The sequence below is a fragment of the Trichosurus vulpecula genome, chromosome 8, assembly GCF_011100635.1.
Source record: "Trichosurus vulpecula isolate mTriVul1 chromosome 8, mTriVul1.pri, whole genome shotgun sequence".
In the NCBI taxonomy this organism is placed as follows: domain Eukaryota; kingdom Metazoa; phylum Chordata; class Mammalia; order Diprotodontia; family Phalangeridae; genus Trichosurus; species Trichosurus vulpecula.
In genome coordinates this window covers 170167484-170192955 of record NC_050580.1, presented here as the reverse complement: position 1 = coordinate 170192955, position 25472 = coordinate 170167484, and the positions used below count along the sequence as shown (strand labels likewise).

Genomic DNA, 25472 nt, shown 5'->3' with positions numbered 1-25472 from the left:
GTTACCTTCATGGTTGCTCCTCCGGGCTCGTCCGCTCGAGTTAACGGGCTGCTCCGGAAGCGCGCGCCGGTGTGCCCAGGAAAGGGCTCCTCCGGGACGTGCTCTCTTAGATCCGCCCGCCGCTTCAGACTCGGGCTGTTTCTGAAGTGGAGAGCCGGGGCCGAGGCGCCGGGAGCTGCAGGCCGCTCTGGGGGCTGTGCAGGTCGGAATCCCCCTTCATTCTCTCTCCTTCCCCGGGTGGGAGGCCGGAGAGCGCCGGCCTGACACGGGGCCCCAGGCGCTGGGAGCCGGACGCTGGGCCTGGGAGCGCGGTGAGATCGGGGTTGAGGGGAATGACGGAATTTACCTTCTCCCTAGGGCCCATTGGAAGCCCCCGCCGTCCCCAAACGAGCGCCCTTACTGCTTCATCATGCGGCTTCATCCGTAGACATGCATGCGTGCATGTTTGCACAGATATATGCAGGTATACACACCTGTATGCGAACTGTGCATGAGTATGTCATGTGCATGTACGTATCTACACATGCATGTATGTATAATGTGTGTATATGCACACATACATCGGTATACATGTATACGTGCGTGCACATATATGCATACATACACATATATGTGTATATATGTGTGTGTATAAAATATACACACATATATGTATATATATGTATATATATATATATATTTATATATGTATGTATGTGTATACACACACACACACACACACAGAGTCCCAGTAGCTCAGTGGTTGCTGGGCCTGGTTCGGGGAAGACTCCTTCTTGAATTCAAACCCGGCTTCAGGCACTTACTAGCTGTGGGACCCTGGCCAAGTCACTTAACCCTGAACCCCGTCTGCCTCAGTTTCCTCATCAGTAAAAATCAGCTGGAGAAGGAAATGGAAAACCACTCCAACATCTTTGCTAAGAAAACCCCAAATGGGGTCAAGAAGAGTTGGATGGGACTGAACAATAACATAGTTTCAAAAGTCTTAATAAAATTTTAAGCTATTAAAATGTGTAAGTGCTCTTAAGACATTTGGGATAGTATAGATTTGTGTGTGTGTATACATATATGCATTTATATGTTTACAAATTACATATACATATTGTATACATGTATAATTACATTCCAGTTTCCACATATGTATATGTGCACATATACATTCGTATACATGCATACATGAATGTATATGTGCCCTTGTTATCCCTCATTAGAATGATCGTTTTTGTCTTTTTTATTTGTCTACCTCGCACCTGACACAGTACCTTGGCACATTGGCTTTGATTGATTCAGCCCCAGAGAATATTTTTAGAATGGATGAACCATACTGTGTATGTTGCAGTGTTTTCAGTGGGGAAGGTGAGTGTGGAAAGGAAGGGACTATCAGAGACGTGGAGCATAGGCAATAATACATGTAGTAGATTTAACAGCAAAGGGATAAGGGTGCCCATGAGGTTAAAATGATTAAGTAGATCTGGGATTCTTAAGAACACTGGACTTGGATTCATAGGACCTCAAGTCCTTGTGCTGGATTTACCATTTACTGGCAGTTGAACTTCAGACAAGTCACTTAATCTCTCAAGGTCTCAGATGATTCACCTGTAAAAGGAAGGGTCACTAAGGTCCCTTTTAACCTGAACATTTTTATTCTTCCTGACTTTGCCAAGTTGTTTCTTGGCAATATTGGCCAGTTAGGATTAAACTTTTTAGTGTCATTTTTGAACTATTTGATGGTGATAACAGAGACTATTCACATTCTATAGTTATAAAAACAATTTCAAAAACAACTTAGAAACTTTCAACAGCCCTGTGAGGTACATAGTACACAATACATTGAGGCAACTAAATGGTACAGTGCATAGAATGCTGAACTTCGAGTCAGGAAGACCTTAAGCCAAAACCTGCCTCAGATATTTTACCAACTGTATGACACTGTGCCCCAGATTCCACCTCTGTTGAATGAGTCGGTCAATAAATATTTATTAAGTGCCTACTATAGGCCGGCAAACTGGAGTACAGTCAGAGACAGCCCTGAAATTCAGTAACTTAAGTAATTACTTTATGTGGAGATTGTCATAGGTGGCACAGTGGATGGAGGGCCTCATCTTCCTGAGTTCAGATCTGGCCTCAGACGCTTAACAGCTGTGTGACCCTGGGCAAGTTACTTAACCTTTGTTTGCCTCAATTTCCTCATCTGTCAGATGGGGACTATAATAGTACTTAGGTCACAGGGTTTTTGTGAGGGTTAAATGAGATAATATTTGTCTATTATTTACCATTTACTATATTTACTATGTGCCTGGCACATATTAAGCACTATATAAATGTTAACCTATCATCATCATCATCATCATCAGGTTTAATTTTTTAAATTTACATTCTTGTAGTCATTATCTATTGTTTTCTTGATTCTTGTTACTCTGCATTAGTCGATAGGTCTTCCCAGTTTATCATATTTGTCACTTCTTGGACACAATAATATTGCATTACATTCATGTGCCACAATTTGTTTAAGTATTCTCTACTCATTGTTCTAGTTTCTCCCTGCCACAGAATGAGCTGACATGAATAGTTTGATATATGCATATATATATACACATATATATATATATATATATGTATTTGATGTACCTTTCTATCTTAAACTTTCTTTGGGGGGAGGGTGACTCTCTGGGGCAAATGGTATGGGTATTTTAATTACTTTTTTTTAGCCTAATTCCTAGTTGCTCTTCTGAATGGTTTGACCAATTCACAGCTCCACCAGTAGCATATTAATGTGGCTGTCTTCTATCAATCAGTCATCAATTGATAAATACTTATTAAGCTCGTTCTATGTGCCAGGCGCTGTGCTAAGTGTTGGGTGTATAAAAAGAGGTAAAAGATAGTCTTTGCCCTCAAGGAGCTTACAATCTAATGGGGGAAACAATATGCAAACAAATATATACAAAACAAACTATGTACAAGATAAATAGGGAAGAATTAACAGAGGGAAAAGAGGGGTTTGGGAAAGCTTCCCTTAGAAAGAAGGATTTTAAATGGGATTTAAAGAAAGCTGGGATGGTCAGTAGTCAGAGAAGAGCAGGAGAGAACATTCCTCTGCATCGTTGGCTCTTCATCTTTTTCATCTTTGCCAGCTTGCTCCATGTTAAGGGAAACCTCAGAGTTTTGGAGTAATCTTTCATTTTGTTAGTATTTTGCAGTTCTTTTGAGAATTGTTTATTCATATCTTTTAACTACTCATCTATTGTAGTGGTTCTTGTTCATATATGTGTGTGTATACACATATAATATACACATATTATGTGTATATTCATATATACACACAGTCAATTCACATATATATACATATTCACATATATATATATGAACACACACAGTCAATATCATTTGTGGTAGTTACGTTCTGTGAAGTTGCCACGAATACTGAAACATTTGTTCCTAAGGGAAATACAAGGTTAGGTTACCATGAGCCTCTGGTCATAACATTTTGCTTTAGCACTTTCTGGATCGATTTCACATACTGATCAGTGAATTTCCTCTTCCTTTTTTTTTGGATGTGCAGAATTGTTGATTCATTCACGTTGAATTCATGGCCATCAACATATATCTAAGTCTTACCTGAATGAAGGTTATCTAACACGTGGTATACCACAACCTTCTTGTGCATAGTAACACTTAGCACTTCAGCGCTATGCTTGGGGAGCATTTTAAACAGCAAAATCACCAAGAAAAAGCTCAAAAATTTTTTAAAAATGACAATTATATAGACCATGAAATGGGTACTTATTTATAGTTTGAGAGCTGCAACAAGAAGGCAGAGTGTTGCCTTGTACATCTTCAGCTGGGAACTTGTACATGTGGTGACTCAGATTTTTTGCTGCTCTGCACATGTTTGTCAATGACCATGGAAACACTTAAGAGTATTGAATTTGCAGATATGGAATCTGTGAATAATGAGGATAGACTGTGTGTGTATTTCTTGGATATCAGACTCCATTAGAAATATTTACTGCAAAGATTTTCCTCTCAATTAATAGCTTCCTTTATCCTAACTAAATAGATTTTGTTTGTGCAAAAGCTTTTAAATTTCATGTAATGGGAATGATCTATTTTATCTCTTATGGTCACTTCTCTCCCCAGTTTGGTTAAGAATTTTCCAAGTTGTTTAACCCTCTGGGCTTCCATTTCCTCATCTGTAAAATGAGGGGGTTGGACTAGATGATCTCTAAGGTTTTGTTTTTTTTTTTTCCCCAGCTCTAAAAACCTTTGACTGCTAGGATTCAAATAAAGTAATCAAAAGGGTGGTTGCTGCTGACCCAAATTCCCACACTCAATCACTTACTAAACTCTGGATATGTCTGTATCCTGCTGGGTACTCTTTTCCTGTACAGGGACTGTGGGTGGCTCAGATCTATGACAGTCAGATCTGCCAGGGCTTTGCCATTATATATACCCTATACTTTAATTTTGGTCTTTTCACTCCAAATCCAGTGTTATTTCCACAACGCTACAAAATTGAAGGGTCCTGGTGGTAGGAAGATTTTTGACGGTTTTGGTGTGTTTTTGTAATCCTTTGTGTACTTTCCTGAAGCAAATTGTCAGAACAGTAAGGATAATGCTTTAGATCCTGTCATTTAGCTAACCTATAGACAGAGTTGACTTATTTTCTACTAGTTTTTGCTGAGTACAACCACTGTAGATCTAAGAGGGAAGAGAGGAATACCCCCTGAGAATGTGTGACCAACTTGATTTTGGGCAGTGAAGAGAACTTTTCCCAGGCCCTTCCTGCCAACAGTATAGGAGTTCATAGTCCAGCTGAAAGATACATGCCACCAAAACAAAAAAAACAACAAAACAAACCCATACACCCCTGAAGCCTAATTAATGGGATCATAAGATTAAAGCCAAATAGCACCTCAGTGGTTATCTAGTCCTATGCTCTCATCTTAAATTTGAGGAAACTGAGGCACAGAACAGGGAAATCACCTTCCACAGTCATATAACATTAATCAGAGCTAGAGTTTGAATCCAGGTTCTTTTCCTGCTGTACCAGGCTGAGACTCCCAGGCATCCATTTTATAGCATGTGTACCACATCCAATAAATTTCTTGTCCTCACTGATCTTTTGGAGATTAAACAACTCCCATGCTGAGAAGATACCCCTTCTCATTCCTTCCTTATTTTTCAATAGATTCAGTAGTCTGGTTAATTCTGTCATCTCTATAGGTACACCCAAGCCCATCAAACAAAAACCCCAAATTCTGGGCAAAGCATAACTGGGGCAGGACCAACCCAAGTCACTTTGAGCTTCTTTAGGGATGTTTTCAACAATCTGGAAAACCCAAAGCTACTGCTATCGAAAAATGATTATGTCTTGGATCCCTGGGCTGTACAAGAACAAACCAAAACTCAAGTGTTTGGCTAGAATAAGATGGACTGAATAGTGCACTGAGTTGGATTTCATTGGCTTGTTGCACTTGCCACCGTCTTGGTCATCAAAGCAGAACATGGTAACAAGAGTGTTTATCTTGCACCATGGGATTCATTTCCTCTCATCTCTTGGACTCGTGGGGCCTTAAAAATCCCAGAGAATCCCTTCTCAGTAGAGTGACCATTTTATTCCTTTATATAAAAAGTGCTTTACAAATAGTATCTGAGGTCACACATATTAATTAAGGGAGCATTTTCACAACCAGGTGACTTGGGGTAGAAGGATCTGCTGAGTAGTTTTGTGAGTTGGGAAAGAGAGATTTGACCACCCCTCTAAACTATTACTTTTTCTGAGCCCCTTAAAAGCCGAAACCTGGACCTAATCAACATGGACAAACAATTTTTGGTTGTTTATACCCTTGGGTAGATTTGGCAAATATATGTTACTCTTATTTTAATGACCAGTATACTTTTTCTTTGCTGTCTTTTTATGTGGGCTTCAACCTCGCTGCGATTTGCAGTGTGAAAAAAGCCCCTGATGAGAGGTTAAACTTCTTGTTAGCAAATTATATTGTATTTTATTTTCCACTCCATTTTTTTTGTCCATTTTGCTTTCTATTTTTTGAGACCACAGAAAATTTCCTATTGCTTTTGCAGCATTTCTCTTGTCACTGTCTGTGCCTAGGGCTTCATAGTTAAACATCACAATACCATAAAGCAATATAAGAAAATCAGTCTGTAGCCAGGGAATGCATATCAAATCAAAGGGGTCTCTACCCTCTTTTCCCTTTTCAAGATGTATTTTAGTAGTTGGGTATATATGTGTCAGTCTTGAGTGACTATCCTCTTTTGGAAAAAAAAAATCAAAATTAAAAAAGCTATTTTACTACTTTGTCCCTTGTTCCCAAGATTCATTATAGACTACACTTTGAAAGTTACCTATCAGAATATCAATTTTAGAAAGAATTTCAAAATGATCTAGTCCAATTTATATTTGAACAGGAATCATTCCAAAACATCACCAACCCAGCTATTCTTTGAAGACTGACAGTGATAGTTAACCCATTTTTCATAGAGTCGGACTATTCTGCTTTTAAAAACTTAAAATTCATATCCAGATTAATTTTTAGACCCATATATAAGAATTTAATTTTATAGGGAATATTACTGATTCTAATATCTTTGAGGGTAGGAGATCCTTTGTTTTTGTCAGTTTTTCTTAAATTTAAATGGGAGAGGAAAATGAGCTATAAGATAGACCCAGCTTACTTTTGGTAATTCTGTTGTCAGTTTTAAAATTATAATAATGGGGGCAGCTAGGTGGCACAGTGAGTAGAGCACTGGCCCTGGAGTCAGGAGGACCTGAGTTCAAATTCAGCCTCAGACACTTGACACACTTACTAGCTGTGTGACCTTGGGTGAGTCACCTAACCCCAAATGCCTGTCCTTCCCCCCTGCAAAAAAAATTATAGTAATAGTTATAATGTGAAATCACAACTGTAAAATATCTTTTGGCATTCAAACTCTGTCTTAGTTATTTACTTTGTGTCTCTTGATTGTGCTAGTGAGTGTATTAAACCAATAATAACAATCATAATTGACATATAGTAGACTTGTTAAGTACTTTATATATGTGTGTGTGTATATATGTATATATACATATATATTATCTATCTCATTTGATCCATATAGCATCCTTGGCTGATAGATATTCTATTATCTTATTTTTATAGATGGGGAAAATAAGACTCATAAGGGTTAAGTGACTCAGCAGCAGTTACGTTGTATATCTCAGAGTCTGAATTCGAATATAGTTTTCTGGAGATGACAAGTCCAGCACTTTTTACAATCTCTTCCCCTCTCCCTCTCTGTCCTTTTTCTCCTTTCTCTCCTTTCCCTCCTTTCCTTTCCTCCCTCCAGGTTCTTACCAGTTCCCATGGGTTTAACTCTCATGTATATGTAGGTGACTCCCAGATCTATATATCCATCCCTAATCTCCTCCTTGAGTTTCAGTTCTACATCACCAATTGCCTATTGGAAATTTCAAACTGAAGGCTCCAGAAAAAATCTTAAACTCAACACATGTAAAATTATCTTTTTTCCTTAACTCTCCCATCTTCCATTATTTCTATTGAAGACACCACCATCCTTCCAACCTCCCAGGCTTGTAACCTCCATTTTATCCTGTATTCCTTACTCTCTCACACCTCACGTAACCCATTCAGTTACCAAATCTTGCTGTTTCTACCATTACAGCATCTTTCACATCTGAACCTCCCTCTCCACTCGCATAGCTCCTTAGTTGAGGCCCTCCTCACCTAGAATATTGTAACAACCTCCTCATTTGTCTCCCTGCCTCAAGTCTCATCACTCCAGTTCACCCCCACACACTTCTGCCAAAGTGATTTTCCTTAAGTGCAGATCTGTTGTTTCTAGGATAAAATATAAACTTCTTTGTTTAGCTTTTAAAGCCCTACATAATTTGGTCCCAAACTATCTTTCCAGACTAGTTGGATATCACTCCCCCTTCTACTTTATGTAAGGCAGCCAAACTGGACTTTTCCCTCTTCCTTATTCATGACACTCAATTTTTCTGTGCCTTTCCACTGGTCATCCCACATGCCTGTAATGTACTCTTTCCTTCCCTCTTCTTCCTAGAGCCTTTTTCCTTTAAGAGGCACCTTAATCACTGTCTTGTAAATGAAGTCTTTCCTGATTCCTCCACCAGCTAGTGTCCTCCTCCTTTGTATATATTTATATTTATTTACTATGCAAAGTGTATATATTTTATATATGTACTTGTTTCTCCCCATTAGAATGTAAACTTCTACCAAATATTGTTTCATCTTTTGTGCTTATATCCCCAGGGCCTAGTACAGTGCCTGGAGTAGGGTAGGAATTTAATAGATACTTGTTCATTGATAGGACCACATAACCTAAGCCAAAAATGTATGAGACAAAAATAATTGTTATAGTTCATTGAAAAAATGGATTTTCTACATCACTGATCTTCATATCTGAAAAAAGATACTTTTATAGGTCTCTTTTGTTTTTTAATTTTGTTGGAAACAGTGTACATAAAGTTATTGCTATTTGCCATTTTCAGTTAGTTTTGTTTTTCAAATACCATGTGAATTTAGTGGTAAAGAATTTCAATATTTGTTGCTGTTCCACATTATTGACATTTCAGTTTTGAATTAAATTAATATGTACGTGTCAACATAGTAAAAAAAGGGGGGTCTTACAGTATTTGGAGTCAAGGTGACTTTGGTTTAAATCCCATTTCATTTGCTTAATACCTTGCGTAGGCAAGTAACCACATTTCTGGGTCTCAGTTTTATCATCTGTAAAATGATGGAATTGGATTGAATGAGCTTAGGGTCTCTCCCACTTCTAAATCAATAATGCTGTGATATATAACTATATGTTATATAACATATTTCTGTAAATGTAAATGCATGTAGATATGTATGTATTTCTCTATGCGTATGTGCATATAGTATATGTATATACACATACACATGCTTTTTGTTGTTTCTAATTTTTTATGTTGAAACTCTTCATTTGCAGTATTTTATTGTGTTTTGATTACAGGTGTATCAGTTCTACTTTTTTGACTTGAAAGATGTCTCTAAACCCACCTACATTTTTCAAAGAAGACAACGATAGTAAATCAGAATTACAAAACACTTCTCTAACTAAAGAAGATCCCCTTCAAAACTTATGCTTAGCATCTCAGGAAGTTCTCCAAAAAGCCCAGCAGAGTGGTAGAGCCAAATGTCTCAAATGTGGAGGCTCAAGAATGTTCTACTGCTACACATGTTATGTTCCAGTTGAAACTGTCCCAATTGAACAGATTCCAGTTGTGAAGGTTTGTGAAAAAGGAAATGCTTGGGAATGGAAAAAAGGTTTAGAAAAGCTTTCTGTATATTTCTGCTATAGGGTGGCTGACAGTGTTGTTAAATAGTTCCATTAAGTGATTTCATTTTTGGTAGAAAATTCAAAATAATATTCTAGTTCTAGGATGATATGCCTCAAAGAGTTTTGTCTTAATTTTGCAATTCTTCAAGTTGTCTTGCTATGCTTTCTTATTATAAACATGGAGTACCTCAGTGAACTAAACATACTATTTAGTAGATAAAATGTTCATAACAAACCTGATGTGACAGAAATAAGATTTTTATTAAATACTTTAATTGTTGTCTATAGTAAAAACATGGCATGTACAAATGTTTATGATATACTTCATTCAAAAAACCAGTTAGTATACCACCTGAAGTATCCCAGAAGACCACCAAAAGATTTCAGATCTCACTTAGAGAACAACTATTGTCCTAATAAACCCAAGATGGATTTCAGCCAGACTTTCATTCAAGGACACATAATGGTGATAGTAACAAAAATGAAACAGAAAATGACTTCATATGTTTTGTAGTATTTATGACTATTCTGAACCAATTAAAATGGATATTGTTTTATTCAGTAGTTTTCAAGCTTTTTGTTCTCTGGATCACTTTGATGGATTGTCTATGATGACTGGTTAATTAATAAATGGTTAATTATAGAATATCCTTCATGTGCCAGCACCATCTCTGCTACTTACAACTTTGTGAAGAATATAAAATAAATATAAAAGTTAGCTCCTGCCCTCAAGAGTTTTGAGAAATACAAGTATGTAATACAACTGCAGTATTTAAAGTTTTCTTTTCATTGGCAGGAGTCTCATTATTTCAGGTGTATTTTAAAAGTTTTAAAATGTAATTCTTTTTAATGTTTTACATCTGTCTGAGAAAAATGGATCTTAAACAGATTCCTACACGTTTTTCTGTGATTTCCTTTTGAGACCAGTCTCAAAGTCCTTCATGAACCACTAGTGCTATGCAGACAGTAAACATAGAATGGAAGAGGGGAAAAAACAACCACATACACCCTGGATTTGCAGCAGAAGTACCTGGCCTTGAATCCTAATTGGGCTCCTTACTTCCTGTGTGACTTTTGGCAAGTCCCTCAACCTTTCAGGGCCTCAGTTTTATCTGTAAAATAGCATATTGAATTAGCTTGTCTTTAAGATACTTTCCAGCTCAGATTCATTAATCTTACTTTAAAAACCACTGGTCTAATGGAAAATCTACTGACCTGAATCCAGGAAGTGTGGAATCTCCTTTAAACTCAATATTTCCCCCCTAGAAATCTCGGAAGCTGGAGAATTCATTTCCTTCTTACACTCACCTGCCTTCAATCAAAGAAATATTGAGAATAAATGAAGGCAATAAAAGTGACTCAGAACTACTAAAAGAAAGGCATGGCTGTGTATACATTAAGCTATAGTTCACAGTATCATTCCAGTTTCATCAGATGCAAATAGAATCCCATTACAGATATTATCGCACAGCAGGCCATATTCTTGGAAAATTCATTTTAAGCTGAAATGATACAAATCGAATATGATTTTCTCATAGAAACGAAGTTAAAATGGAGAAGGTTGTGTTCCTGATCAAGGACTTGATAAATTATTTAAGTGACCACAGGACCTTATTTTATGCATCCAACTATTTACTCATATAAATGACATACTTTTTATAATATGAAGATTTCTAAAATACAAATAAAACCTGACATAATATCATATTATGTAAAATAATTTAATATGATTTAGTATCAAGATTTTTTTGTCATAGGATCCCAGAGCTAGAAGGAATCTCAGAGGCTATTTAATTCAACAGATACTTGAAGTCAGTTTTTTCCTACAAAATGATATCCAGCCTTTGCTTGAAATCTTCAAGTAAGATGGCCCATTCAGTATTTAGAGTTGTAATTGTTAGGAAGTTTTTCTTTTACATTAATCCGAAGTCTACCCCACCTCAGTTTTCATTTTTGCAATTTCTACCTTATTTTTACCAACAATGCATTAGAAGTTGAAGGACTTGTAGTATTCAGAAAAATTTCCTTGGCTAGATTTTTACAGAGGCCATTTGGGTAGATCATTTGAAGGCTTCGTGAAAAATTAATCAAAGAATCTTCATTCTAAAAAAAATTTCTCTGGAGCAACTATTTACAAGTTATTGTCCATTTTAGGTGGTATAATGAGTATGGCTCAGACTTAGAGTCAGAAACTTACATGGCTAAGTGATTAACTGTGGGATCCTGAGGAAGTTGGGACTTAACTTGTCTCAGCCTCAGTTTTCGCCCCTGTAGAATGTGGAGGACACAACACTAGCACCTACCTCACATGGTTCTTGTGAACACCAAATAAAATAACCAGCGTGAAGTACTTGGCAAACCCTAAAGTGCTATGTGAATGCCAGCTGCGATGTTGTTTGAAAGCTGAAGGCCTGTTTGCTCTCTTTAGCTAGTAGTGCATCATAACTGGGAGCTTCACCTGCCCCTTAATATAATGAAGGAGTTTCTCTCTAAAATGAATGAATTAGCTCTTATACTGATTGTCCTTTCATTCCTCAACACATTCTTATTCTACAGTGTCAAAAAATTGTCAGAGTTTTGACTTTGAATTATTTGACTTAAATAACAACACAGCTCTGAGGTAGATGAATTTGGTCTTAGGTTCATTTTAGCCAAAAGTTTTATATGCTGCCTTGAGAGAGTAGTTTGCAATGATTGCTTGCATACTTCCCCTCTGCCCCTTTTATAACCATCCCGAAAAATTGTATATCCAATGTGACTGTAAAATAATGAAACTGTTATTTTTTTTCTTCTCACATACATATTAGTACTTAAACATCCAAGGGAGTGTTGTCTTCCAAGTAGTTACTTTGCTCAAAAAAATTTTTTCTATTGTCTTATTTAGAGCTGCCTTCAGGACCAGTTTGCTAGTCTGTTAATTAACAAATATTTTTTAAGTTCTTACTATATGCCAGACACTGGGGCTGAGGATAAAAAGAAAAGATGAAAAGCAGCCTATACCTTTTATATAAATGGGCACATAATACAGAGTAAATGGATACTTATATTTGAGGGGAGGCACTATTAGTTAGGGGGACCGGGAAAGGCTTCTTGCAAAAAGTGGCATTTAAAGTAAGTCTTGAAGGAATCCAGGGATTCTAAGAGTCAGGTGAGGAGACAGGCATTCCAGTCACTAGGCACAGCCAGCACAAAGGTACAGAGATGGGAGATGAACTATTACATGTGAGGAACGGGAAGTAGGCAGCATGGACTAGGTTGTAGTGGACCTTGTCAACAGGTCATGATTCCTTCCATTCAGCAATACGTGAGTAGGAGTGAAGGACAAGTTAGCAGGACTGTTTTTATAGCTGTGGGACACGTCTTATTCCTATACTTCTTCTCCTTTATCTTCTCTATTCATCAGACTTAACTCTGTCCTTTCTTTCTCCCTCTTACAACTTGACCAACCACAGGACACCCAGAGAGGGGCAATACTGTTGTTGGTCTGACAGTATGACAGAGCCAGTAATTGAAACATGGAACCCCAAAGAGAGAAGGTCCACAGTGGTGGAAAAAAAGGCCTTAAGGAGTGGGGGATGTGAATTGTAGTCTAGGTCTGACAAGTCATGATTTAGTGAAATACTTTAGATATAAAGATAGCATAATATCTTTACTTAAAAGGATTTTTTTTTTTAGAGTGAGAAAAACAGGGCCCCATCATCTGTTTCTTATAGATGCAAGAATTATCTCCAGGAAGCCATTAATGACCATGGTAACAATAGAGGGCAAGATCTGAGTCAATCCTATATTAAAGCTGAGGCTTTACGTGAAAGAATATTTATGTATACGTGGTTCTAGATCAAGGGTTCTTCACCTTTTCTATGCCATGGACCCCTTTGGCACATTGGTAAAACCTAGGGACCCCTTCTCAGAATAATGTTTTTAAAGGCATAAAATAAAATACAAAAGATTACAAAGGTAAGCAGTTATATTGAAATAAATTTATCAAAATATTATGGGCAACTGTAAACGACAGCTATTCTGAGTACAATGATTACACTTCTAAAGGACACTTGATGAAAAATGATATCCACCTCCAGAGAAAGAACTGATAGAATCTGAATGTAGATCGAAGTATACTATTTTTCACTTTATTTCTTTTGTTTTTTTTTTCCCTTGGAGTGTTTGTCTTCTTTCATAACGACTAATGCGGAAATATGTTTTATATGATTGCACATATATAACCTATTTCAAATTGTTTATTGTCTCAGGGAGGGAGTAGGTGAGGGAGGGAGGGAGGGAGAAAATTTGGGACTCAAATTTTTACAAAAATGTATGTTTAGAAATTGTCTTTACATGTAATTGGGGGGAAAATAAAATATAAAAAAAACCCAGTAACTTTAAATTATAGCACTGCCTCAAAGTATTTAATCTTGTAAAGGGAACTTACATAGTGAAGGCTTTATAACCTTTTTATAATAAGGATTATTTTTGTGGGGGAAAAAGTAAAATGGATAGTTAAGAAAAAAAATGTTAATGGAGAAAAAGGTCACAAATTTTTGGTTAAGAACCTCTATTCTAGATGGTGCTGCAGGGAAAGTTACATAATATTAAGAAATGTAGGTACCTTCTAATATCCTTTGTTACAAACTATGATAGAGCTATTCCTTATAATGAAATTAAACAAAGCATCTTGAACTTATCAGGAATAAATGTCCATCACTAAGCAGTATCACTTCTGGAAAGGTATATCAGGTAGCATCAGGAAGCTAAATACTGGAAATTTTTTTCAGAAATGGATTAAGGACAGCATTTTAAATTGAAACTGCTCACATCTAAAAGATTTTTTTTAATAGTTGTGAAAGACAAAATTATCTGAACTTAACAACAACATATTACTGTTTCTATTTTTAAATAGCAAGAAACCCACCCCAAAATTTTAGAAGTTATAAAAAATATTCTCAGCATAAACACTACTGCTAGTAATTTGGACTCTAAGTAGTTGAGTAATTTTAATGAAAATGTCACTGGAGTCTTTGCTGTCAGAGTTGAATATTAAATGAGTTGAAAATTGTTCTGTTGCACACTGACAGAATCAATGAGAGAATGCGTGTGTTTGTTTTATGACATAGCCATTCTTGATATTCTGAGCTAAAAAGCGGGCTAATTTTTAAGACATGCTTAAAAGACTGACTTTCAGATTCTTTTTTAGTTCATTAAAAGCATGTCTGGGAATTTATTATGAACTTGATAGTTTGGCTTAAAAACTCATATGGTCTTTTCTAGGAAAACAGGCATATATTTTTAACACGAAAACTAGCTTTTTACTGTTGTCTTTTTTATTTGTTCCAGCTTCCATTGAAGATTGATATTATTAAACATCCTCATGAGACAGATGGCAAAAGTACTGCTGCACATGCTAAACTCTTAGCACCTGAAGATGTGAATCTTTACACATATCCTTGCATTCCAGAATATGAAGAAAGGAAGCATGAAGTAGGTTACCTTATCTCAGTGTGTCTCACATGGTACTTAAAAGTAACTTTTCAAGAACTTCATGCAAGAACTGCTTATTTATCTGAGAATTGTTGAAGAAAAGAAATTCCAAATAATCATGCTTAATCCTTTAAGCAGAATGTTTTAAAAATGGTTAAAAAATTCAAAATGGAAATATTTATAATATGCATCATATATTTCCCTATTTTCTGAATTGATACAGTAAATATGATTTTGTAATATTATTACGTAATATTATGACATAATGTTATAATAGAATAATAATTTTCATATCTTCCTACCGAATTGTATGCACCTTGAAGGAAAGGACTACCGTTTCTCTTTATATTATATATATGCATATATATATATACATATATTTATATACACATGTGTACAGTGAGAGAATATATCATTGCAATTATGTGTGTGCCTACACACTTAGTCCATGTGTGGACTTGCTTGCTGATTGGATTTAGCCGTTTCTCAAAGCCTTGGGGTCATCATTATGAACATTACTAATTATACTCTGTGCTATAATAAGGTACTGAAGTGACTCCATATTGCTGTGTTATATAGTTGTTGTATCTGCCTTTGTTTCACTTAAGCTGTCAGGTAGGATTCCTTGCTGATATCGGTGTGTCATTCTATAGAAAAATTCACTCCAACTCTTTGCTCCTCCTTATCAGATTGGAAATAAAATCTAATTGAAATCCAAGTATTATCATATGTACTAAAGGAGTTATACAAATAATAGATAATAAATCAATGTCATTGACTAATTGACCAAGTTTTTTCACCTTAAAAGAGTTTAAAATCAATTTTTCTAAATGAAACAGGAATATATCAATCTGCATCAACATTAGTTTTTAAGGACCCATGTAGGACATGACTAATCTGAATTTTCTTCGTTCTAGATTGCACTTGTTTTTCCTGGTCCCAATTCTGTCTCAGTAGAAGATATTTCTCTTCATCTGCACAAACACATTCCAAGTAATGCTTTGTATAGCAGCAAAAATGAGAGCTCTGGCAAACCACCCAATAAGCGCCAAAAAATAGAAGTAGAAAAGAATGGAGATGCAGAGGAGAGCAGCAGGACGGACGGCACCTCACTGAAGAAAGTTGTTTTTATAGATAGTACGTGGAACCAGACCCACAAAATAATTTCTGATGAACGACTTCAAGGTAAAGAGGCTCCAAAACACATAAAAATGTGTCATGCACCAGTAGAAACTTACCTAATTTATTTGATCTAATTTGATTTGAATACAGCTATATGGATTTGGCCACAGTACAGAAGCATAAAAATCTCAATAGAGTAAAAAGAATCCTTTCTCATGTGTTTGAATTTGGTACATTTCACTGTGCAAAGCAAACTAGGCAAACCAAAGATATGGATAGGTAGAGATTGGATAAATATGGTTGTATTATACTAGAATGATTACTTGTTTCAGCAGAATTCTTGTGCATTCATTTAAGCTTTTTCTTATGACATAATGTTCTATAGTATATTACCTAAAATAAAGTTTATTTTGCATTTTCCAGGCTATTTTGTTATCATATTTAATGCTGAAGGATATTTTTTTTTTGTCCATAGCAGAATAGTAAAAAGTTATGGTTAGTTTGATTTACTACACCTCATTCATTAAAGACCCATAAGCAGCTAGATTCACTATTTTCAGGACCTTAGCATTAAGAGGGCCATAAACTTTGACTGCTTCTGTGGTAAATGTAGCCAAAATAGCCATCGTATTGGAGTTCTTGTTAGTTGATTTTTTTAAATTAAAACTAAAGTTGTATCTTTTTCAAATTGATCAAAATAAATTTAATCAGCAGATTTTCCAGAAAAATACTGAAATTAAGAGGGAAAAAGAGATGTTGGAACTTTTTAGCCAGAGCAGCCAGGGTAAGGAGAATAGAAGGCACCTAGGTGGCACAGTGGATAGAGTGCCAGGCTTGGAATCAGGAAGACTCATCTTTCTGAGCTGAAATTTGTCCTCAGACACTTACTAGCTGTGTGACCCTGGGCAAGTCACTTAACCTTGTTTGCCTTGGTTTTCTCATCTATAAAATGACAAGTTTCTACTGTAAGTTATGTAAGTATTCTTTGTGTAAGTTTCTACTGTAAAAGGAAATGGCAAAGAGTCACGAAGAATCAGGTATGACTGAAATGACTTAACAAGGAGAGGATTGAGTGGATTGGTGCTAAGGAGAGAAAAATGAAGGATGACATGTAGAGAAAAGTACAGTGAACTAAAAATTTAGGAGAGTTAGGGTTTGGTCTTTGCTCTTGCCTCTGCTTTACACTGTGACCTTGTGTAATTCACTCCCTTAACTTGTGTCTTTCTTAGTCCTTCATTTGATAATAATACTAGTTTAACCAATTGTGACAATTACCTCCATCCCTGCGAAAGATGTGCATATGGAATCAGTCGTGATTTTTTACATTGGAAGGGACCTTAGTTATTTAACCCAGTTAGAATAACTTTCATCTGATTAGGGCCAGAAAAATCAAAATATATTTGGGTAATAATAGTAATGAAGAAAAATCATGTATTGAGTGCTCACTATGTCAAGCATTGTGTTAAGCTCTAGGGGTATAATTAGAAAAGATAAGACAATACTTGTCCTCAAGGAACTCACGCTTTTAAGTGGGAGAGACCATGTGTAAAAGAGAGCTCAGGTACAGGGTGGATTAAGAGCTCCAGAAATCATTCTTAAGGGTCAGTGGGGTGGATGGCATGGCCCAGAGAGGGGCATTGGCAGGTCACACTGTATGCAGTACCCACTGGGCTCTACAGGGCTTGCAGCCAGGGAAATGGCAAAATCTAGAGCAGTGGTGTCAAACTCAAATAGAAGGAGGGCACTGATCCACATATAAGGATCCATGTGGGCCATGTATTGACTTAGCTTCGAAATATAATGTTATTTATATTTTATCGTATTTGCATTTATTTTGTTGTATGTTTTCCAGTTATATTTTAATCTGGTTTGGGCTATTCTCCAGTTTGTTGTGGGTTGCACGTAGCCTGAGCCACAGGTTTGATACCTCTGCTCTAAAGGATCTTAGGATACAAAGGCAGAGCAAATAGTAAGCCCTGGTTGTCCTCCATCTCATCCAGAGGATTATAGTTGGTGACTACCAGCCTGTCCAAGTTGTGTGAACAGCCATGTTGCTCTTTTTTCCCAGTGGTTCCAGATGAAGTCTGGGCAGCTTTGGGGTCAGGAGATGGATGAAGGGAAGCTAAGGTAGAAGGTCACCCCTGTTGGCAGTTGGGATTCTTGAAGAACTGGAGTTTTGGTAAAGGATTTTATGAGGGGGAGGGGTACTTGGAGCCTGTCTTGGACTCACCTTTCTTCAAGCTTATTCATATTTTCTTACCCTGGTTTTCCTAAAAGCTTCACGCTTCTTCACAATATTTTGATGTCCTGCACCAAGTGATAAGAAAGAGAAAATTTAACTCAGGGAAATTCTGTTGGCAATATCCTAGGATGGCATGTAGGTAGCTGTGAGAGGAATTTCAGCCTGGAATTGAAATGTGTACCTGTGGCACAGGTAAAAAGAACCTTTTATAATCAGTGACCAGAAGAGGTACAGAAGAAAACTTAACTTGGATTGTTTTTAGAAATAGTGATAAACTAGGAAGAGGACCTGGAAATGGGTATAAAAGCCTGATTTATGTGTTAACCAGTGCTAAGCTAACATGAATAGTGTGACTAGGCTCCATACTGTAATGTGGTGGCTTTTCTACACTAAATATCTGATTTTTCATGGAGGATGCGGCAGAAGAGGAGTATCATGGAAGAAATAAAAGACAAAAACTGTGAGGCCAGAGGCATGTTTGTTGGACAATACGAGTCACAACTATTTTGCCTATTACTCTGAGTGGTATAAAGGAGCAGAAACAACTGGAAAGTTTTCTTTGTGGAGCCTGTCATATACTGTTTTCATTACAAATATCTCATAAGAATGTGAGGGTTAAAGGAAAGAAATAATGTGTGAACAGTTAGAAATATGGGAAAGTACTTGGAAAGGTATAAATCTGCTAGAAGTAACTGCTTCAACTAAATCTCTCTGTTTTCTAAGTGCGTTTATGCTATATCCTAGATTTGTATAAAATAACTATGGGATCCAAGACAGAAAAAATACTCTAAATTTAAATTCTAGATCCTAAGCAGCAATTTCAGATTCCCTTAAATTTTATTTAATTGCAAAATATACAACTCTTTAGTAGAAAGTTCTTCCCCTTTCTCCTCTTCCACACCCCTTGTGGGCCCCCTTGCAGTACAGAGATTACTTGGGGTTTTGCTTGAATTTATAGCTTTCGCATGTGTGGTAAGGATGTAAAATTGCCAAAATGTCAATTTTTTTTCATAAGCCCAAGTTACTTTCACAAGAAACAGTCAGTTTTTGTAATAAATCATTTTTTGGCTTTATAGCTATGTATATATGCATATATATATATTACAAGTTGTTGAAAATATGTTAAATAAACCAACACTGAACCTCTTAACATTAAAACTCTCAAACCTAATACTTTGGAAGTTAAAAGTTTCTGTTATTATCACTGCTACGGTGAAGAACTTACTTAACAGGGTAAATCTGCCCTATTCTAACAGTTTTGCAGAGATACCTCTGGCTCTTTTGCCTCTGTCAAAATAGAATATATTAATTAGAAATGTCAGTGAAATACTCATTGGGAGGGGGAAATCTATTGAGGGAAAAGAATTGTTTTTGCGCGTATGTCTGAAATTAGATTGCCTAAGATATCCAGATAAGATGGCACGATGAAAAGTCATAGAGGAGCTTAATTCTTCTACAGCAACCAGATTGAATAATAATTAAGAAATCCAAGGAGAAATATCAGTAAGCTCCAGCCCATGACTTAAAAAAAAAAGGGAGCCCCAAATGCTAGAAGAGGTCCCTATCAGGAAGGCCAGCACAAACTCACTTGAACATTCTGGAAAACTGCATCAGTTCCCAAATATGGGAGACCCCAGATCAGAAGACAGGGTAGAAGCCAGCATCAGCAACCCAAGAAATCAAGGGCAGGACCAAACAGGCCTGATCACCCGATCCAAGAGTACAAGAATGGGTGGAAACTGGTCCTGATGTGAAAAATCCATAGGAGGAACTGAGGATGGGGATATGAGTAAACTGAAGAAGACAACCAAAATCAGTAATGAAATATTACCAGTAAAGAAATGCCCTAGAGGTTAAACCAAGAAGAAGAGAATAACTATAGAACAAGTAGAGGCCAGTTCTCAGAATTCAAAATGGCTTGACCATCAGGACTATAAGAGTATCTGGAAGAAATAAAGCAGGAGATAACATGGAATTATAAGTGAAGTAAAGAGGAAAGAATTAAAGGAAAATAGATAGCTTAGAATAGAAGGTAGAAAACCTAATCCAAATAATGGGCTCTCTGAAAACTAGAATAGACCAGTTGACTCTGTAAGACAAAAAAAGGAATAATAGAAAAAATTGAATAATTAAGATATTTACTTACCAAAACACCCACCTGGACAACAGATCAAGAGACTTCCTGAAAGTCACGAATCCCTCAAAAAGACTAAGCATTTTTTAAGAAATTATAAATAAAAACTGTCCAGATGTGCTAGAACCAGAGGACAAAATTAATATAGAAACAATGATAACACTGCAGTGGGGAAGAAGGGACATGAACTTTTCACAATCCTGAAGTCTTCAAGAGGCATAGAGGGAATTAAGTAAGAAATGGAGGAACTGAGGGTAGTTTGCTCTGTTTGGATGATCTTATTAGGGGAAAGGAAAAAAATGGGGAGAAATGATGAAGAAGGGGGTAAACTTATATGTCTCTTCATGAAGGTGCGTGAGAAGGGATGCATAGGGGCAGAGTTGGAAGGAGAGAGCATTACATAAACTTCATTCTTATCTGACCTGGTCAAAGGAGACTTGAACATACATTCAGGCATACACACACAACACGTAAAGAATTTGATGTTGTAATTAATGCATTAAAAAGAGTGGGGAAAGAGATGAGGATAAGGAAGGGGATGAAAGGGTTTAAGAGGGAAGGTAGACTATGGGAGGGAATAGTCCCAAGAAAATTTGGTTTAAGAGAGTGGATAATAGAGAGGAATTAAAAGAAAAAAAAACACTTTAAGAACCAGTGGTCAGGCTCTTTTCTAATAGAAATATCATATATGATAGATCTCTGGTGGTTACTGAAAGGACATAGAAGTATACGGATTTGACAGCCATGCATAGTCAGTTTCAAAACAAAACAAAACAAAAAAACCCAAACCAACAAAACACCCTTATATACAAATGCAAAAAATCAGAAATGTTAAACATATTCTTTATTAATCAAATAAAAAGTTATAAAGGACTTTTGAAGAAAGGATTCAAATATAAATGGAGACTTAAATAACTTTATCATAAGGAATTTGTGAATGAAAGAACAAATCATAGAAATCACAACTCCACAGGGTAAAGTATGTTTACTTCCTCTTGATAGAGCAGTGATGAACTACAGTTGCAGAATAAGACACATATTTTCAAATGTGACTGATGTTTGGATTTGGTTAACTATGCTGATTTTTTACAAGAGAGTTTTTTGGATTTTTTTAGGGGCAGGGCGTGGCATGGTGTGTGTAGATAAGAATGGAGGAAACAAGAACGGTAGTGATAGTGATACCAAAAAACTGGGGGGAAGGGGTGGAGGCAGGAGGGAGGTTGGAGAAAAAGAGTGTCAATTAAGAATTTCAAGAAGATGTGTAGAAGAATCAGAAAGAAATTCCTAGGGCTACATAGACAAGTGAGGTAGCTTTGAAACTAAAGTGCTGAATTGAGTATGTACTTTTTTTTTAAACCATACCTAATGAGATTTGTAGTTTCATATACAATCCCATTCTGTTCTCTCTCTCTCTCTCTGTCTCTCTCTCTCTCTCTGTCTCTCTCCCCCCCTGCCCCCCCCATATATATGTATATATATATATATGCACACACATAGAGACACATACATACATACATACATATATATATATATATATATGTATATATAGTATGTTGATATATATCAAGTTCATAGTAACCAAAAATTAAAAATTAAAAACAAATATTTTTGGCTGACTGTATTAATGTGCTTTATAATTGCTCAGCTTTACCGTTCTTGCCTCTATAGGCAACATTTAAAGTAGCAAATTCAAACTTTTAAATTTTAGCAGAGTTAATATACCTCTGTGTTACGTTTTTGTAACAAATTACTGCTTGGAATATCTTGAAGTATATTCAGGTGTTTTTGTTTTAAATACTTTTTAAAAAATTCAGTGACTTAAAAGTATAGTTCATGAGAACAGAAAAGTCTTTTGATCTATTGATTTGAATGTTAATGTGCCATTGTATCTGTGATCTTAGCAGCACAGCTATTCCAACAGTATAGATTATAAACCAGTTTAAGTTTGTTGATGAGTGAGTTTCCTGTTCCACAATATAGGTCTGGTTAGACAGCTCCCCATTTCCCTCCTCATCTTTATTTCTCTTTATAGTTTCAGAATTTCCTCCTTGACCTCCTTATCCTTCTGTTCTGACTTCCTCTCAAGAATTGCAGTCCATTTGAATCATTCTGATTCTTTCTCTTACCCTTTGACAGCTGTTCTCTCAAAATCTAGGTACATAAATCAACCAATAAACTCCTGTGATGCACCTACTAAGTGCCATATCTGTGCTAAGCATTGGTATATGTCACACTATTCTGGGTTTCTTAGCCTCTATCACATTTTAAGATGGAGTATTCACTTCTGAGGTTCCCATCATTTTCACACCAGCAGCTCAATTAAATTTAGTTCATTTTAACAAGCATTTGCTGTATGCCAGGTACTCCCTCTAGGTGGTAAGGGTACCAGCACAGAAAAGTGGAGAGTAGATCGAAGTGGTCCATAGTTTGCCCAGACAGATAAGCTTCCCAAATGTTAACCATTCAGTCTCCTCCTAGTTGTATGTGGTGATTTGGTAACAATGGTATGTGAAGATCATTATACATAACTTATACTACTGATATGTTCTCTAAAGCATTGGACACAATGCCTCATTTGGAAGTAGAAATGGAAGGAATTCTGCCATTTTTGTGGGGGGGGGGGAAGAAACTCAACAGTTAAAATGTGGATCTTAATAATTATTGGCATTATTCAACCAAAAGGAAATAAATAGTTTACTCATACTTCATGATTTTTTTTTTACAGGGTTATTACAAGTTGAGTTGAAGACACGGAAAACTTGCTTTTGGCGCCATCAGAAAGGAAAGCCAGATACCTTCCTTTCCACAATTGAAGCTATTTACTATTTTTTGGTAGATTACCACACTGCTATTTTAAAAGAGAAGTACAAAGGACAGTATGACAACCTTATGTTTTTTTATTCGTTTATGTACCAACTGATTAAAAATGCCAAGAGTTCTGCAGGAAAACAGCAAGAAAATAGTGCTATTAATTTGTAAACAGAATAATTCATTAAATTTTGTTATTGTCATGTTTGATAAACTTGTAATGAACATTGTGCTCTGTTTTTTACCAACTAAGAAATCTAAACCATTCTGTGCTTAGAATAATGATTGCCAGACAAATAAGAATGGATAATAATAATGGACTGGTGATCTGTTTTTATATGTGGCAAAAGTAAATACTGATATGTAAGGAAGGAGCTGTTTAGGAAGGTTAACTGAGAATATTAATTTTAAAATTTATGTGGTAGGCAACATAATCTTAAAACAGTTACCTTAAATTTAAATTGTATTTGTATGGTGCATTTCAAAATTATTTTGATAACATCATAGTTTATATAGTAACCCCATGAGGTAACTAGAGTGATTATTAATATCTTCACATTATACATGATGAAACTATGGCAGTAAGGAATTTAATGATTTGTTCAAGGTTATGTATCTAATGAGGAGCAGTGACAGAGCCAGAACCGTGGGTCTCCAGAAGTGTGTCTATTTGGCTTTTCTTTCTCTTAAAACTTGAATTCCCAGGGCAGCTAGGTGGTGCAGTGAGTAGAACACTGGCCCTGGAATCAGGAGGACCTGAGTTCAAAGGCGACCTCAGACACTTGACACATGTACTAGCTGTGTGACCTTGGGCAAGTCACTTAACTCCAATTGACCTGCCCCCACCCAAAAAAAAGCAAAAAAAAAAAAACCAAACTTGAATTCCTAACTGTGCCTTCTATCAGTTTACCTTTCCCAAAGAAATACAAAGTTTAGTAGGATCTTAGATTTGTAAATAGGAATCCATGTGCCAATTCTATAAATGTTAAAAAAAAATTAGAAGTAAAATTAAGTTATATTTAACTGAATAGGATTGTGTTAGAACTAGAAAAGTTTATAAGATTCAGTGTGTTGTCACAAATGATCAGAGAAATATATTATCCAATCAAGGATTTTATAATCCATATAAATTAATTGAAAAAAAGATATTTATTTGACCTTCAATTCCATTCTGCCTTTTTAGCCTTTTGTTAATATATGTGTGCATAGTATGTTAATGTGTATTGATGTATACTTTTATTTTAATATACATATCACTATTTATGCCACAACTCAATTCCAACAGCAAAGACTGGCTCTTGTAGGAAAGGAGAATCAGCAAGCACCACAGAAAAAACTAGTATTCTTACACTGCAGACATAATTCTAAGGATCCAAATCTCTTTAGAAGTAGGTACTCCCTGTCCTGAGGCAAATTGTACTTTATCTTATCCATATCTTTCCATAAATCCTCCACAGGGAATCTACCTAATTCACTTTCTTTAGGTCCTCCAGTCTAATCTTGTCATGATTGTTAATGGTCTTCCATTCTGTTGTTTAAGGGGTTTCAATTCACTAACAAATTTCATAACCATGCCATTGATTCCTTCATTTGACTCTATGATAAAAATGTTCAAGGAAACCAAGTCAAAGATACCCCCTTAGGACACTCTATTAGTGACCTCCTGGAGGAAGGCCTTCAGTGAGTGGCCCATGATCATTTCACATTCACTTTTCTGTAACAGCTAACTAAGAACTGTTCATTGTATGTGTAAAGTTTGGATTTTTTTAAAATCGCTCAATGTATTCCCTGTGAAATCCTTCCTCCAGAGGTTCCCAAAGTGGGTGAGCCTGGGGAGCACTGCAGTGATACAGGGGGGCAGTAGTAGCCTCTGGTGCAATTGGGGGCTGTTTTGAATAAAAAGTAAAGGGGTGGTGGAAGCATAAGGAAAGAAGAAAAGAGAAGAAAATTTTGAAAAACTGTTCCTACATGTTTCATCTGTTGTGTAACAGAGTTGAAGTCACAGTGATTACATTATTTTCCAAATAAACACACAAAATGCAAGTTATAACCAATCAGTGGTCAAGTGCACCAAGCAAGTGTTGGCACGTAAGCCTGTTGCGCATTGTCGGGAACTCCAACATGCATGCATCAACAGGAATATGTGTGCGTAATGACTTGTTTGTAATATGGTACTACATGGTTACACGATGCAATATTGTGTCATCAAAATTTCAATGTAGGAAAAAAGTTTACAATAAATTATTAAATTTACGATGTGTCATCTTAAAAAATTATATATTTTTTGAAATGACACAAATTTTAAAAAAAAGTTAAAGGTTTAAAGAAAGTAGATTTCTAGAGGGG

The 25472-nt window shown here is 36.2% G+C and overlaps 1 protein-coding gene across 4 annotated transcripts; it reads left to right on the top strand.

The window, feature by feature from the left end:
- Positions 1 to 24270, top strand: DTWD1 (DTW domain containing 1). Of its 4 annotated transcripts, none has more exons than XM_036769536.1 (5): positions 1 to 202; positions 9019 to 9295; positions 14677 to 14820; positions 15738 to 16005; positions 23044 to 24270. In XM_036769536.1, exons 2-5 carry the CDS (start codon positions 9050 to 9052, stop codon positions 23295 to 23297), a joined length of 912 nt encoding a protein of 303 aa, XP_036625431.1. In that variant the 5' UTR covers positions 1 to 202; positions 9019 to 9049; the 3' UTR covers positions 23298 to 24270. The 4 variants fall into 4 exon arrangements, with proteins under 4 accessions (XP_036625431.1, XP_036625433.1, XP_036625432.1 ...); XM_036769538.1 differs by lacking the exon at positions 1 to 202 and adding an exon at positions 254 to 311 and having other exon boundaries at positions 23044 to 23875; XM_036769537.1 differs by lacking the exon at positions 1 to 202 and adding an exon at positions 439 to 463 and having other exon boundaries at positions 23044 to 23875.
- The last annotated feature ends 1202 nt before the right edge of the window (positions 24271 to 25472 follow it).

Excerpts from the sequence above, each read along its gene's own strand:
- DTWD1 (XM_036769536.1), top strand. The coding sequence starts at position 9,050 with ATGTCTCTAAACCCACCTACATTTTTCAAAGAAGACAACGATAGTAAA. Across the intron at positions 9,296-14,676 it reads AACAGATTCCAGTTGTGAAG|CTTCCATTGAAGATTGATAT; the intron begins GTTTGTGAAAAA and ends TATTTGTTCCAG. Across the intron at positions 16,006-23,043 it reads TTCTGATGAACGACTTCAAG|GGTTATTACAAGTTGAGTTG; the intron begins GTAAAGAGGCTC and ends TTTTTTTTACAG.